This window comes from Caenorhabditis remanei, chromosome I (assembly GCF_010183535.1).
Source record: "Caenorhabditis remanei strain PX506 chromosome I, whole genome shotgun sequence".
Classification (NCBI taxonomy): Eukaryota; Metazoa; Nematoda; class Chromadorea; order Rhabditida; family Rhabditidae; genus Caenorhabditis; species Caenorhabditis remanei.
The window spans coordinates 12,299,138-12,316,640 of NC_071328.1; the positions used below are offsets into that span (position 1 = coordinate 12,299,138).

The following is a 17,503-nucleotide window of genomic DNA, read 5'->3' on the forward strand; positions in this document are numbered from 1 at the left end:
TCGCTCGTCTACTCTCTCTCTCTCTCTCATTTTCCTCTCGGTTTTCGGTTCGAATTTCACTTTAAGTTATGACACACAGAACAATGGTTTATAAATGAACGAGAAATCTGAATTTTTGAGTTGAAAGTTTAGAAGGGGTGGTCAATAAATAGATATAGATACAGAGTTATTCAAGAGGAAAAGGATACAAGAGGTACATTGTGTGGGAGGGGATTTTGGATTACCCGTTTACAATTATTTTCACAGGTATTTACATTATTATAGTGAGAGTCAATTATTTAATTGGAAATAAATCTCAAATGTCATCTACAATGACGTCATCTTCGATATCTTCCATCGGAGGAACTTCCACGTCTTCACGTGTCGCCTGATGACGTTGACGCAGTTCTTGAGCTGCCATTTTATGATAGTCACCGTCGGAGAGACATCTGGAAAAGAAAAGTAAGATTTTTAAGGTGTGGCCGGGGACCGTGGAGAAGTTCGGCTACCGAGTTCTTACAATTGTTAGACCAAAATTTGAGTGGAGGCCGAGAAAATCGTTTTGAAAAAGTTCGGTCACCAATTTTTTCGGGATTTCAGATTTTTTTGAAATTTTCAGATGCATGAGTGGCCTAGGAATTCGTTTTCGAAAAGTTCGGCCATCACGTTTTTCGGGTTTTTTGTTGCTTTTGGTTTTTTTTCTCGATTTTCGTGTTTTTTCTGTACTTCGTTGTGATTTATTTTTTAAATGTGAGTAAAAGCATAAAAAAAATGGCGAAAAAAAACGAAAAGTGTGAAAAACGAATAAAATCTTGGTGATGGCCTAGAAAGTCACTTTAGAAAAAGTTCGGCCAGCCCAATTTTCGGGATTTTTCTTCTGTTTTTCAATCTTGGTTTCCGTAAAAACCTCATAATACTTAGTAATCTTTAAAAAAATCCGAAAAATTCGGTGACCGAAAAAGTGCGCAAGTTAGGCCACCAAGTGTTTTCTCTACCAGTAAAAAAATTACGGTATTTCTACTGAAAGTTCGGATAAAGTATGCGATCGAACTTTCCCAATCAAATTTCTCGGCCACCATTTGAATCTGAAAAGTATTTAATTCCGTTTTCTTTACCTCCGAACATTGCGATGAGTCCCCAAAACCGACGGTGGAGCAATAGTTTGATGTCGAGTTGACATATGACGGGTCAGGACGTCACGTCGTCTCTGAAATTATTCAGAAATTTGAAAGAATTGAGGAAGGAAAGTGCGCTCTGTTGCATATAGAGTCTGCGCTCTCTTTAAAGGCGCATATCTCAAAAGTGGGCAGAGCTATTAAAACGTTGTCAACTACAAAAATAATCTACAGAAAATTTGGCACATTTTTATAGTTGAACTTTTTTGATAGCTCTGCCCAATTTCGAGATTGACGCCTTCAAAGTTAGGAGGGCGAGAGAGTGTGTGAAACGAGGAGGGCGTCTCGGTTCTCTGCGTCTCTCCTCTTCCTCTCCTCACGCCGCAAAGCTATTATATTTAAAGAAGGTATATCTTAAAAGTGGGAGGAGCTATCAAAAAGTTGTCAACTACAAAAATGAAGCTCTAGATTTGATCTACCTGAAAATTTTAAAATTGAATCTCTCAAACTCACCGCTGAATAGTTACACACACAGCAATGATAGGGCTTTTCATCAGTATGAGTCCTGCGATGAGTTCTCAAATGATCGGATCGCGAGAAGAAACGTCCACAATCCTCGCATTTGAACGGCTTCTCCCCAGTGTGACGTCGTGTGTGACGTGACAGAATATCCGGCCGACGGAAATCTTTCTCACAAATAAAACAGTAATACTGTCCGGGGACAGATCCATCCGGTACTCCAGAAGTCGATTCCCCAGATCCTCCCGTCGTTTCGCTTTGACTATTTCTCGTGTTATTCGTAGACGATGACGTGGATCCAGATGTTCCGAGACGGACTCGTTGAAGGATTTCTTCTGCACTCTGGTGGTGACACGACACGATTTCGAATGCCGACTTTTCATGGTCAATGTTGAGGGCGGAGCCTGGAAAGAGAGGATAGATTTCGATGGATGTTTGTGTGTCGGGATGTCCGGATGTCGACGTTTCGAAACCAGAGACGTTTGGCAACCACGACATTTTGAAACTTAAGTACCAAAAATTTCAAGATTTCAAAAAAAAATCGGCAAAATACATATGAATGAAACCAATCGATGTTCTAGTGTTTCCAAATACCCAGAACCATGAAAACTAAGTTTTTTTTTGGAGTTTCGACACACATGGGGCGACCGACCGGTGTTCGATCCCCCCAGTGGTAAATCTTTTGCATTCTTTTTTCTGGGTTTTAAAGAAAAATTGTACTGAAAAATAGAGCTTTTTTGTTGTGATCCACTTAAGATCGAATAGAAAATGCCTCATTTTTCAGTGATTTTTCAAACTTTTGGTGTCGAAATGTCTCGGTTTCTAAACATCTGGTTTCGAAGTGTCTCAGAGCCCAACCTCTAAACTTCTGTCTGGGTGTTTGTGAGTCCAGATGTCCACACTTTCAGCTTTTACGTGTATTAATTGTTTCTGTGTGTCTGTGTGTCCGGATGTCCGTTTCTGTCTGTCCATAAATCGGTTCATCCGGATGTCCGGAATCCCAGACACACAAACTTTTAGACTTGCAAAATCTCGGCTCAAAAATGTGCACAATTTTTTCATTACATTTTTCGAAAATGTTTGAAATTTTACTAAACATAGTCAAAAATCTTGTTTGCTCTTCAAGTTTCATCGATATTTAAAAACATAGTCAAAAAATCAAAAATTTCAAAATTTCAAAAAAATTGTACTAGTGTGACCCGGTCCGTTGCAAGTCTTTGTGATTTTTTATTTCTCTGTGTGTCTGTTTGTTCGGATGTCTTATCCGACTGAATTTCAGCTTATCTGGATGTCCAGGTCTTCATTTTCCATCTTTCTGTCTGTTTTTCCGGATGTCCGAATTTTCCAGTTGTCTAGAAATTCAAATCTGTGAGTTCTAGTTTCTGCATCTCAATATTTAAAGATATATATGTCTGTGCATCTTTCTGTGTGTCCAGATGTCCAGATGACTCCTCTACACCCCTCACCTGGAGATAAGCCGGGCGGTCCCGTCGATGCAGTGGCTGGAGTTGAATTAGTAGAGCTCCCGACAAATGGAATATGATCGAAAGTGAATCGATTCTGATTTCTGGAAACAACTTCAGCGTTTTTTCTTCTTCACTCCAATCAACTTACCTAACTAAAGAAGAGGTAGATGAGGGTGTTGATGACAGTGAGAACGGAGATCCATCATTGAAATTTAACGGAGATAAACCAGGTGGAGACAGAGCGAGAGAGCTAACCGATCCGCCAGATGGAAACCCGATTCCCGGCGAAGTTGAGAGGAATAAAGTGGACTCAACTGCCACGTCTTCGTCGTCGGTACCTTCCTCGCGTGGTGCTTGGTAGGCTACCCTGTAAAGTGGAGGAGTTTCATATAGACATGTCTCGAAGACAAAATAATCATACAGGGTTGTTTTCACTATCATTGAAATTGTCTTAACCAGTCTAACGTTATAAATCAAGTAAAAAATTCAAATTTGGAATCAACAAACTAGGGTTTGTGCTTACAGTAAGATATAAAATGTGGCATTTTTCAGTTGAAAATGATCAACTTTGAGAGTGTGTTACGGTATCTTTAATTGTCCCACAAAGTAAATTATACATGAACCATACAGAACAAAGATAGAGCTTCATTTTTGTAGTTGTCAACTTTTTTGTATGGACACTTCCTAGAGAGTTACATATCGACAAAGCAACTTCCCCCTAAAATCGTCTAGTGCAAGATAGAGTGATTTTTGAGTTGTCCCTTTAAAATGGCCATAACTCTCTAGGGAGTGTCCGTACAAAAAAGTTGTCAACTACAAAAATGAAGCTCTACCTTTTATCTGTATAATTCATTAAAAATTTACTTGATGGGACAATCAGTATTATCATGACACACTCTCAAAATTGGACCTTTTCCACTGAAAACGGCCATAGTTTCCAACCTTTTGACCGGTACTGTAACTCTACTCGCACTCCTCCTATATTTCTCATTCCCCCACTATTCGAACCGTCTTGACATGCCTAACATTTCATTTGCAAACTCCCAAACTTTTAATTCACATACCACGGCAACGAGGCCATCGCTGAGACGGGTCGTCGTCGGAGCGGCGGATGCTGCAGCTGTCCGATGAAGAGTGACGATTCGACTCGATTCTGGAAATTCGTTTTTAAAAGTTTTCATGTCTGAATCTAGTTATATTCGCACGACACAGATCTTACAACTGCGCTCTACCGAAAATGCCAATGTCTCTTTTTCTCTAAGTCTCTCAATTTCGCACGCAATTTTCTTCGGTTTCGGTAGAGCGCGGTTGTAAGAAGCGTGTCGTGCTAATAAGTAGAGTCAAAGGTTAAACTAGACACAAGAGCCTAGAAAAAAGTCAGAAAAAAAGGAAAACCTCGCAACGGAAAGAGTCGCCCGGGGGCAAGTGAATACTAATGAAATGAATCGAGAGAGAGCCTTGTTTTTTAGTCCCTTTTAACCTAAACGATGACGTAAAACTACCCACGAAATCTCTGCGGATTTTCAGATTTTCCGAGTCAAATTTTGAGAAAATTTGTTATTGTAAATACCGTAATCTCATCATCAAAATGATGTCATTTGACACGAAATGCATACGAAATTAGAGAAAAGAAATAAAAGTTGCAAAAAGTGACAAAAATCGAAAGTGATGCTAGAGGAGGGAAATACTGGAAACTTATAGGAGCACGCGGGGTGGGTGGCTCTTTGGCACGGTGCCAAGAGACAATTCATAATGAAGAGACGCAGAGAGTGCTTATCATGAAGAGACTGTATAAGGGGTTATCAAGAGGGGGGAGAGGTGAGAGAATTGGGGAGTACATTTATCAGAAAATGAATGAATTTGTTATCTGCAAACAATGCGTTTTCTGCAAGTTTTCGAAGAAAGTGAGAATGGTTTTTGTTGTTTCCGGTCTAGAGCATAGGGAATAACCGAGTCATTTTTATGGTACTTTTTTGTGGGTAGCATGACCCTCTTCTTACAACCGCACTCTACCGAAACCGAAGAAAACTGTGTGCAAAATTGAGAGACTCAGAGAAAAAGATACATTTTTCAAGAGGATTTCGGATGAGCGCGATTGTAAGAATCGTGCTGCAATGTGTGTGGTTTTATGTACTCCGAAGGTGCCTATATTTGTAGATTTCGAAAAGATTTTTAGAGCCTGTCTGTACCTGTCCAATTATGAAATGCTCACATTTGAACACGTTTTATAGCTTGACAAATCACTTTTTTGCTAAAAATTTTAGACGACTATATAAATCAAGTTTAGTTCTTCATTTTTGTAGTTATAAACTTTTCGATAGCTCTTGCAGTTTTTGAGATATGGCTCTTCAAAGATGGTGGCATCAGAGCGGTGAGGAGAGACGCAGAGAAGTCAGACACTCTCGCTACTCTGCGTCTCTACCTGTAGCTCAGATCTTTGAAGCGGAGTATCTCATAAGCTTGAAGAGCTATCGAAAAGTTTTCAACTAGTAAAATGTAGGAAATTTTATGCTGATTATTTTTAGTGTTGAAAACTTTTAAGTAGCTCTTTAAGATCCTGAGATATTAGGCTTTGAATACGCATGAGAGTAGAGAAACCACGTTTTTTCAAAGCTCTACAACTCGACAAGAATGAAGGTCTAAATTCTATTTAAATTATTTCCATATTTTGGGCATCATTTCACAATCTCAACCCTCTTTTGAAATCCTCTTAGAACTGATATCTCACTACTCCAAATCATAACACGTGTTCCTCCTTAAACTCATCCATAAATCTTACGAAGTTTTACCCGAATCATCTCACTTAACCCTTTATCATCCCGTCTGAATCTTCTCATGGTTCATCAGTTCGAGAGATGATCTTAACAGCGTCAGAATACTCTAATGAAAAAAAGAAATGGATTAAATGAGTCAATTCTTCTTTCCGAGAAATTCCAAACAAAATAGGTTTCAGAATCAAATGGGGGGGGGGGGGGATTACGGTAATCTCATTCAAGCAAAGCTCAAGAAGGCGAAAAGTTGTTGATGAAGGGTTAGAGAAGAGAGACTAACCTCATTGGATGAAGAAGGTGTTGCCGTATCAATGATTGTTGAGATTTCAACTGTCGGAGGGATTATCATACCCGGTCGTTTGTTCATTTTTGTCTGCAAAACAATTGGAGATCTATATGAAATCAAGTTGGAGAAAGTGCGCTTCAGCGAACTTGGGCGGGAAACATAGAACGATAGAGCGCGTTTGCTAATGTAAGTTGAATTGGAAACATATTTACTGAAAATCGTCTGAAATACAACACTGGGGCGTATGAGGCGCGTAAAAATATCTAAAATCGGGAAAAGAATCATCAAAGTATAATCCGCCCATCTTTGGATGTAGGACCAGTATAGCTACCGTAATCCGACAGTAACCCGGTCACATTTTCTGATGATGTCTGGGACAGATAAAATAACTGGAGAAATAACTTTTTACTGGAAGTCAGTTTCGAAAACCAAACAAGTTGCAATGAAATTTTCAAAATTGTATGAAAAAATTTGTAAGTTTTGAGAGTTCTTCATGATGTCAGTAGTAGCCCTCAAGTTATGAAATATTGAGTTTCCAGTAGATCACATCTAGATCTCCATTTTTGTAGTTGACAACTTTTTCATATCTCATCTCATTTTTGAGATATGCGCCTTCTAAGCTCTACCATCGAGATGACGTGCCTTACTTTAAAATCGCATATCTCAAAAACTAAATGAGATATCAAAAAGACGTTAAGTGCAAAAATATAGTACAAATCTTAGGCTTTAAAAATATCTAAAGTTGTAAAATAGATGAGTGAATCGTTTTGTTGAAACAAGCACTGAAACGTTACTAGGAGCTGAATTTATAATTTTAAAAAATGTGTATATTGTTTAAAGTTAAATATCTCAAAACCTATGGAAGCTATCAAAAAATTGTCAACTACAAAAATGATAAGCTCTAAATTTTACACATTTTGTTAGTTAGAACATTTTTGATAGCTATTTTAGGTTTTGAGATATGGCTCCTTGAGCATGAGCTGGAAGAGAAAGAGAGGACTAGTCATACAGAAACTGGAAAAGTTATGAAAGACCACTCATTTTCCCATGAAAACCAAAACACGAGAAACACAACTGAAAATAAAAGTCTCACAATGTCTCAACACCAAATATATATTAAACGAAATGTGGCTTCTCTCTGCAACCTTCGATCTTATTAATGTTTTTTGATTCATCTCTCATTTATCCTTTTATTTAATCCCAACCAAAAAATGATGTAATTGCAAAAAAGGTCGGGGGAAAAAGAAACCTCAAAATGGATGCATCGTTGGTTTTCAGAACATTCCAATTTTCAGAATGACGTCTTCAGGATTTCAAGAAGTTCCAGGAATCTCGAGTAAACAATCAACACTTTTTTTCTTCAAAAAATAAATGTTTCTGCTACCGTAATCCTCCAGATCCTCCCATAACTCAATGATCAGTAATCGAGGGCGGTCAGGTGTCCCACTTTTATCTCTCAATGGACGCCCACCCAGGGAATCAAGAAGAAATTGATAGGGGGACGGAGAGACAGTTGTTGTCTTCTCTCCAGTCAAACAACAAATTGCTCATCATCTTCTGGATACGAACGGAGTTATTGGATAGAGAGAAAGTGAGTAGGTTACGGTAGTTTAGAATCGAAAAAACGAGTCGCTTTACTCCAATTGTTTTCAATTTATGTGTTTTATGTAGATCAAACCTAGAACTTCATTTTATTATTTGATAACTTTTCAAGAGCTTCTCTAACTTTTGAGATATATGCGGTCAAAGATTTGAAGAGAGAGATAGAGACGCAGAGTAACGAGAGCAGCCAGCATCTCTGCGTCTCACCGATTTTCTTATTTTGGCGCTCATCTTCAAAGAGGAATATCTCGAAACCGTAAAGAGCTATCAAAAAGGTGACAACTACAAAAATGGGGATGAAGATTTGATCTACCGAAAAGTCTATTTTTCATATTTTGAGAACTACTACTGATATCATTAAGAACTCTCAAAACTCACAAATTTCAAAGAATTTTGTATTTTTTTGCAATTTGAGGAGTTTTTGAAACTAATTTCCAGGAAAAAGTAATTTCTGGTATCTGGTATCCCAGACATCATCAGAAAACGTTTCGTTACCTGATGGCCGGGTTACTGTAGTATTACGGTAGCTACAGTAACCCTACATCCAGAGATGGGAGGAGCATAGTTTTTGAAGGTTCTTTTCCCGATTTTAGAAGTTTTTACCCGCTTTTTATGAATTTCCGACGATTTTCAGTAAATATATCATTCCAAACTCACCTAGAAAACGATTGTATTACCAAATTGTGTAGAAAAAAACAGTAGAAAAATATCGAGAAATCCAAAAAAAATAATAGAAAAAGAGACTAGAAAAAATAAAAGAAACAAATATTCTCTTGCTCAATAATAAAAATTCTTCTTTCTTCTTACAAATCCGACGAAACTCGAATGTTGGAAGGATTAGAAATGAGTGACATTTTTAGAAAAAGACGAGAGAGTGGGAGGAGGGAGAGACGCAGAGAAACCAGAGAGAATTGGATTTGAAGTCGTTGGTTTGGAATCTGAAAATAGGTAATATTATTGTTATTTTTGGTGTTTTCGATTGGAAGAAAATCAACGAATTGTATGAAGAAGTGGCAGTGACGATTCACAAAAAAGGAGAGAAAATAATAAAAAAATAAAAAAATAAAAGAGGGAAATTTTGATAGTTAAAATTGGTCAAGTTTGGAGCTGTGAAACTCAGTTCTACCCGGTTCACTGTCTTTAAAATTATATTTTCTGAATAGATCAAATCAAGATCTTCATCTTTGTAGTTGACAACTTTTTGATAGCTCTTCTAGGTTCTGAGGTACACGTCTTCAAAGTTGGAAGCATCCGGGGAGAGACGCAGAGAAACGAGAGCGGATGACTTCTCTGCGTCTCTCCCATCTTTGGATTCAACTCTATCACCTTTGAATTATTTTATCTCAAAATCTAGAAAAGCTATCAAAAAACTTTCAACTACAAAAATGGAGATCTAGGTTTGATCTACAAAACTTGAAAACAATTTTTGAAATTGAATAAATATGAGTTAAGTTAAGGACGTTCAAAGTTGAAAAGGCACAATGCTGAAGTTTCAAAAACAATGAAGGATACCAGAAATTGTTAAGATCAGTGAGGACAAAGAAAAAATAATTTAAAATGCCTCTAAAAACCCATTTTCTACTCAAAAAGTTTCCATTGAAACAAGAAAAAGTTTGTGATTCTTGACCGACACGCGTATGAGTAAGTAACTGAATTAGCTCACTCAATAAGCTCGTTCAACTGGACAAAATATGGAAAAAAGGGAGAAAAAGTGAAGGCGACTTTTGCAAGAGGAAATCTTAAAACCTGTGAAGCGAGATCTGTCTAATCAGAATGTCTGATCAGCAGAGTTCTGATTTTGGAGGGATGAAAATAGAATTTATAGAATTTGGGATATTGGGTTGCAGAGAATAAATGTTCGGAATTGAATTCTGAACAAAAATATCTGAATTTAGGATTCAGGAGTCAGGATTCGAGATTCTGAATTTCGGGCTCCGGATCTTTTGGATTGGGTTGAGGAATCGGGACTCAGGATTCGAGATTCCGGATTCGAGATTCGAGATTCAGGATTCTGGATTCTGGAACGACGTTTCGGGATTTTGAATATCGGATCTCGGATATTCACTTCTGAATCTCAGATTTCCGGATTCTGGATTCAAGATTCTGAGGCTATGATTCTGAAAAAAGGAATCGGATATTCAAAGAACGTAGGTCAGTGTCTTTGATTCAGAATCCAGAATCCTAGTCTTAGAATTATAGACTCAGAAGTGAACCATAAGAATTCTGAACCTTGAACACGTAATACTGAATTTCGAATCCAGAATCTAGAATCCAACCATCTGAAATCCGGTATAAGGGACCTGGATTCTAGATTCAAATCTCCGTTTTTTAGATTTCAGGACCATCCGAATCCAACAAACCAATGTCCGAAGCACCCTCCAAAAAAGGCATAAACGAGGAAGAAAAGTTGGTCGTGGTCCACCGGTTAACTGATTTATCCCCCCCTTTCGATGTGATGCCTGACTGCCCCTCACCTTTTTTTCTTCATTTTCATGTCCTTCTCTTCTTCTTTTTGCTCTTTTCTCCCCGTGCTTCTCATCACTTATTCGCACGCCGATTAGTCACTTCTCTCTCTATCTTCTATACTCTTAAATAGACTGGTCCCCCCGTTTTCTAGCATGCCGACTGACATATGAAGGGGAAAAAAGAAGAGGTGAAAAAAGGAAAAAATGGGACAAGTTTGTGGAAAAAAGAAGGGAAAAAGGGGGGGAGGACTTGAATATTTGATGAGGTTAAAGAGGAGAGGTGACAAGAAGAAAAAGGATTGAAGAGAAGAAGTCCTTGTAATGAGATTAACAGATCAGAGTACCCGTAGATCAAAAAGCTAGAGGCAACAAGTTTTCAAACTTGTCACGGGGGAACTCAATCCTTGACGAAATGACGTCCCTGACGGTGTTGCCAACAATCAGAGCCGAACCGTCATATCTAGGTAAAATGGGTTTTTTTTTAATCTGATTTCGGTGGTTTTGAGTAGCACCAACTTGACATAGTGAGCAATGGAGCCGCTGATTGGGGTTTTAAGGATTGTTATGAGTTTATATATTTTAATGTGAGAGAATAATTATGGGTTGGGTATACTGTAGAAGGTACAGTATCACTCAAAATGGGATTAACTATGGCTTCTTTCAGTGGAAATTGACCAAGTTTGACAGTGTATTTCGGTGTCACCTGATTGTCCGACGATTTTCTTTTTATATGAATTGGACAGAGCCAAAATAGCACACCATTTTTGTAGTTGACCATTTTTTCGTAGTTATGAGATTGGCGATTCGTAAAAACCCTTTGTGACGAGGTTTTTGGGAATCTATATTATTTTTTCTGAGCTATTTCCGGATTTTTAAGAATTTTGGTCAAACTTGAGAAGAATAACGTGACAAGACAATTCGATGCAATTTCAAATTGAAACTTGACGTGCTCATGAGAACCAAAGAATCTTAGAAAATGTCTGAAATTCAGGTGCTGCTAACTAAATCAGACCGTATCCGTTCAAATGGTATTGTTATGAAGTAAAGGTGGCATAACTGGAAAGATGAAATTATGTTAATTAACTTGTTAAATTTTTTTTAGAATGAATCACGTAAATTTGAGAAAACCACATCTCAAAGATGGTAGAACTCAGACTTTTGATTTAATTTTCACAAAATTCGAATAATTTTCAGTCTACTTTCAGATGACTTGAGCCCAGAGCAGACACAAGGCTCAAGAAAAGAGCCCTACTTCAAACCGTCATATCTCAAAGGCTAGAAGAGCTTTCCAAATTTTCTCAACCACAAAAAATATAGATTACTGGAAGACCTATTGTAAAATTATTAGCACGACACGCGTCTTACAACCGCGCTCTACCGAAACCAAAAAAATTGTGTGCGAAATTGAGAGACTCAGAGAAAAAGTGAAATTTCTCAAGGGGTTTTCGGTAAAGAGAGGTTGCAAGACGCGTCGTGCTAATATAAACATAAAAAAAATCTTAAATTCAGCAAATTTTCAGCATCAAGACATTTCTAGTCTATGCACTTCCTTAAAAATGTAACATTTTCTGAAACTGACATGATATCATCGTCATAATTTGAATAAACGTCTCTCTCTCTCGTCCGTAACACACATTAGCGTGTCGTAAAACACTTATTTCAACCAAAAAGAGGAATTATTTGATGGAGGAAAAAGAGAAGGGAAATGACTCTTGCATTCGAGATGAAAACGATCAGAAACTAGGGAAAGAGACGGTGTTTGAATGCTTTGAAAATATTAGAGTGAAACATTCTGCAGAATTTGAAATGAGATATCGGAGGAGAGGGCACAGAGAAGTCAGACTGTCTCGTTTCTATGCGTCTCTCCTCCCCTGCTTACTTGTGTACCTGTGTATCTTTGAACGCTAATTTCTCAACGCCTATCAAAGGTATCAAAATGTTGTCAACTACAAAAATGATAAGCATGAAATTTTGCATATTTTAATAGTTGAAAACTTTTTGATAGCTCTTCAAGCTTTTGAAATACGCCTCTGCAAAGATGGTAGCTGAAGAGCAACAGGGAGAGACGAAGAGAAGCGAGACTGTCTGACTTCTCTGCGTCTCTCCCTAGATTTGATCTATCGGAAAATCTACATTTCATAACTTGAAGACTACTACTGACATCATAAAGAACTCTCAAATCTCACAAATTTCAAAGATTTTTGAAATTTTGATTAAAGAAAATTTTGCATATTTTAAATAGTCAACAACATTTTGATAGCTCTTATAATTCTTGAGATATATCTGGAAAAAAGTTAATAACTACAAAAAGAAACTTTCGCTATTTGGAAATCAAAGAAAAAGGAATTCGTCATGTCAGGGCAACGGTAGCCAAAAATTTGAAAAAAAAAGTAGAAAAGCAATTGCGCTCTATTGACAAAAATTTCACGAGAGATCGTTCTATTTTACAGTTCTTACAACTGCGCTCCACCGAAATGCCCTTGAAAAATGTTTATTTTTCTCTGAGTCTCTCATCTTCACACGCAATTTTCTTCGGTTTCGGTAGAGCGCGGTTGTAAGAAGCATTGTGTGCTAATACGTAGTAAGACGCAGACAGCTAGACTTTCTTACTGTCTGTGTCTCGACAACTTATTCCCGATAGAGCGCATTTGCCATTATTACTTTCTTCTTTTTTCCGCAACCCACGTATTCCAAAAAAAAAGAGCGAAATCCAAAATTTCATGCATTCTGCAATGTTTTTTGTGGGTCCTCCCGGAAATTAAACAAACGAGTGTTGAATTTTTATCTGAAATTCGATATGGTCCCTTGTCCTCCCTTCTCTTTGTCCCCCTCGAATTAAAAAGTGCAAGAATTCGTCCACGTCACCTTTTCGCTATTATTTGTCGTTTCGAGACCCGGAAGCTAGGGTTTTTTTCGTGTAAAAGGGAAATGTAGCACTGATTGAAAAGTACAACAACACAAACCATAGATTGGGAGAAAGGAGGAGTTATTTATAGTAACTTTCTCTTCGATCTTTTCCACAAAAAGATGTGCTCTTTGAGGGAGAGCAAACAGAAGAAAATCAACCTCCGAACCGTTAGAAATTGAGAAATTGAGGAAATGAGAGAGAGTAAGAAAAACACTATACGGACAAGAGGAACATGTGTTCGGAGGAAGTGAAAATGTGATAGATTCGGGAAGTTAAAAAAAAAGAAAATTAACCAACTTTGACGGAAATTGTGGTCAAATAGGGTAAACTTTAAGACGGCGTAGTAAAATCTGGGAAAACCTCTATTTGTTTACATTTATATTTGATTTATAGATATAGTCTAGATCTTCATTTTTCTAGTTGACAACTTTTTGATATCTCTCATAGATTTCGAGATATGAGTGTTCAAAAATGGGTAACTTCCCGGCGAGAGTGACAGGGGCCTTGGTGGTGCCGGTGTTTGAAAGCGTGTATCTCGAAACCTCAAAAAGCAATCTAAAAGTTGTTAACTATTGACATGGAAACCTAGATTTGATCTATTTAAAAATATTAAAATCTAAAAAGTTCTGGACATTTTGAGATTGTTTTACATTCTCTCAAAGTTGATCAACTTTCATCAAAATGTTGAAAAACGGTATTTTCTGAGACTCATAGCTCAAATCCTGGAATAGCTATCAAAAAGTTGTCAACTTCAAAAATGCAGATCTAGTTTTGACCTACCGGAAAAGTTTAAAATATCCTCAAATTACTCGCAGTCACGTTATGCTTCACACCTTCAAAGATATCAAACTTCTCCAAAAATGGAAATTGTTAATTCTTGGAAAATCGTATCAAATAGAAGCAAAAATGGTTCAATTTATACTTTCCAACAGTTTGATAGTTTGGGATTAACGATCTATCTTTAGTAACCTACATTTCAGCAATCTGGCGCACCTTTGGCGCGGTGAACGACAACCCATATAAATTAGATTTGCGTAGCTGTGAAAACAAGTAGCGAGACTTCATGAAAGTGAGATCCTATCCTTTGTTCCAATTCATAGCTTTTGAGTAATCCTACAGTATTCTACTTTAGTACAGTACCAAAAATAGCGAGCCTAATAGTACTGAATTTCACCAGGAAGGTTACAGTAACCCCACTACAGTAACCAAACAGAAATTTTGCGTTACTGTACCAAATATAAATGCAATCTGCTAAAAGACTACTGTACTTTGTGTTTTTAATCTTCCACTTCCAAAAAAAGCGTCAGAATAGAAGACTAACAAGAGCAAAAACATGACGGAAACGAGAGGAAAACATACAATATGTCAGAACCAGAACACCGTAAAGTACGGATTTTGTAGTTTGGATTTTCAGATTTTCAAGGGAAAAAAGGGAAAAATTGGAGTGAGCTGTTCAAAATGATTCTGAATATCAGGTAGATCAACACAGATCATATGACTTTCGATCTACAGATTAGGTGAAAAAAGAAAACAGAAAATAACAAACAATGAATAAAATAGAGAGAAGGCAATTTGAATAAGTAGTCTCATTGAGAGGAAAAAGCGAAAAACGAGGGAGGAAAGTGGTGTCCAAAGTGAAAAATTAACTTCATTACAAAATGCTTGCGTAGTTTTTTTCACTTTTGAAATGAGATTCCACCCGACGAAAATGAGAAAAGTATAAAAATAGTTCTTGAAATGAGGTCAGAGTACCGTAATTCTTGGCTGGTGACGTCTTTAAGAATAGGGTCAACTTTAAGGCGACGTAGCGAGATCTGGGAGAACTCCTATTTGTCCATATTTATACTAGATTTAAAGATATAGTCTCGATCTTCATTTTTGTAGTTGACAACTTTTTCATAGCTCTCATAGATTTCGAGATATGAGTGTTCGAAAGTGGTAACTTGATGGTGCCGACGTTTGAAAGCGCGTATCTCGAAACCTCAAAGAGCAATCTAAAAGTGGTCAACTATTGAAATAAAGACCTAAATTTGATCTATTTAAAAATATTGAAATCTAAAAATTTGGACATTTTGAGCTTGTGTTACATGCTCTCAAAGTTGACCAACAATCGTAAAAAATAGAAAATTGAAACTTTGAAAATCGGTATTTTCAAAGACTCATATCTCAAAGCCTCTGAAAGCAATTAAAACGGTTTGTATTACAAAAATAAAGATCTAAATTTCGTCTTTTTGAAAAATTAGAGTTTCCAAAAATTTTGATTGTTGTAGCCTGTGATGAGCTCTCAAATTTGAAAATTTTCCAGAAAAACATTGAAAGATGAGAAACCATACATTAAAAATATCACAATTTAATTTTCTGGTCATTTTTCAAACAATTTTGCTACTATTTAACAAAAACGGAAAAACAGACCGAAAAATTTCAAGAATTGCCAAACATGAAGAAATAGTGTGCCCTTATATTAGAAAGTATAGAAATTCAACGAGATTCAAATCTAATAGTAGATCAAAATTATTCTGAAACTCAACAGAGGATACTGTACCTACCATCAGGATCACGGTTAATGGGAAAAAAATTTGAAGAAGAAGAAGAAGGGGCGGGATTTCACCGGCTTTCTCGTTTCAAATATTCAGAAAAAATGAGAAAAATTGAGCAATGAATCAGTTTTCCCATGTACCAAAACCTATTATCTCGGCTGGACAAAAATGGAAAAGTTTGGGAAAAATTGAAACTTTTGGAAAAAATTTCGATCACTTTTGGAAATATACAATAGGAAAAAAAGAGAAAGAATGTTCCAATAGAAATATTAAAAATTGAGAATAAAATGAGAGAATGAAATTGGAAATATCAATGTCAAGTGCAAATGTCATATGTCCCTCTTCGGACACAAAAAAACGGAAAGACCTCACTCGAAAAAAGGCGAAAAAAAGAAAAAAATGTTGGAAAAGGGGCGAGAGGAGCAGCAGAGAAAGAGAGTAAGGGCGCGAAAAGGTGTTGCTCTTTTTTCTTTTTTTTCTTCTTTTTGCTCCTCTGGGGTACTCTCCGTGTTGTCCCTTCGGGGGAGAGCTCGGGAAAGGGAGCACACAGAATGGGGGCGGAGTCGAATGAGTTGAGAGCAAAAAAGGAGACGCAGAAAGGGGGGATGAACATGGAGAAGAAACTACTCCAGAGAGGGGAAACGATGATGATGAGGTGCTCTCTCTCTCTCTCTGAAAATGAGGATATTCTTTTTTTGAGATGAGAAGATGATGGGCGGTTTCTTATTTGTTTTCTTTTTGTGTTTTCTTTTTGGTAAGAGTCATGATGTCACGCAATGAGAAAAATTGATGAGAAGACATAAAACAAGATGAAGAATTGAGACGAGATTTTAGATTTCGGAGAGAGAGAAAAGGTTAAGATTTTCAGATTTTTTTGAAATGGGATTTGGAGGAAAACTTCTCAAAAGTTGAGAGGACACGCCCCTTTTCAGTGGTAGCATGGAGAAATCTTTCAAAAAGTTAAGGTATTCGATTTTCAGAAGTTCTGGAACTTCTGAACTGCTAAATTTCTTGAAAGCTGTGAGGACACGCCCCTTTCTCATTCAGATTGATTCAGATTTCTTGAATTTCAGGGAGGAGATTAGAGAAAAGGTGGAAAAAGTTTATTGTCAAATTTAGGCGCTTATCGCGGGTCAACAATGATCGAAACATTGAATGTTTTAATTTTTCAAAGAGATAAAACTTAGATCTTTAATTTGTAATTATCCGCGTTTTGATTGCTCTCAAGGGCTTTGAAATTTGACTCTTTGAAAATTTCGATTTTTTAAATATTGATGAAAACTGGCAAATTTTGAGTGCATGTAACACAATCTCAAAATGTCCAAATTTTCAGATTTTTAAATTTTTGAATAGCTCAAATCTAGGTCTTCATTTTAATAGTTGACAACTTTCAGATTGTTTTTTGAGGTTTCGAGATACGCGCTTTCAAACACCGGCACCACCAAGCCCTCTGTCACTCTCGCCGGGAAGTTACCATTTTTGAACATTCATATCTCGAAATCTATGAGAGATATGAAAAAGTTGTCAACTAGAAAAATGGAGATCTAGGCTTTATCTACAAATCAAATATAAATTTAAACAATCTATTAATGATAGTTAAAAGTTATCAATTGTAAAAATGAAGAAAAATCATTTTTGAGAAAAAAAGACAAATATTAAAAACAAGGTCAGTTCTAAAACAATGTCGTTGATCTATGTATGTGTATCTATGAACAGTTATATAAACAGGGGGCAACCCCCCAAAAATCCCTGTCTGACCGTAATCCCCCCCATTTTGGTATTTTCATCTTTCCGACCATTAAACGATAGAAAGTGACAATTTACAAACGCGCTCCACCGAAATTCTTTTTCACTG

General features: G+C 36.9%; 1 protein-coding gene across 1 annotated transcript; it reads right to left on the bottom strand.

The window, feature by feature from the left end:
- Positions 1 to 295: 295 nt before the first annotated feature.
- Positions 296 to 6,217, bottom strand: GCK72_002764 (uncharacterized protein; the record flags this gene model as incomplete). Its single annotated transcript, XM_003093150.2, has 7 exons — positions 296 to 428; positions 1,095 to 1,186; positions 1,608 to 2,017; positions 3,080 to 3,180; positions 3,228 to 3,446; positions 4,144 to 4,232; positions 6,131 to 6,217. 7 exons carry the CDS (start codon positions 6,215 to 6,217, stop codon positions 296 to 298), a joined length of 1,131 nt encoding a protein of 376 aa, XP_003093198.1.
- Positions 6,218 to 17,503: the final 11,286 nt, after the last annotated feature.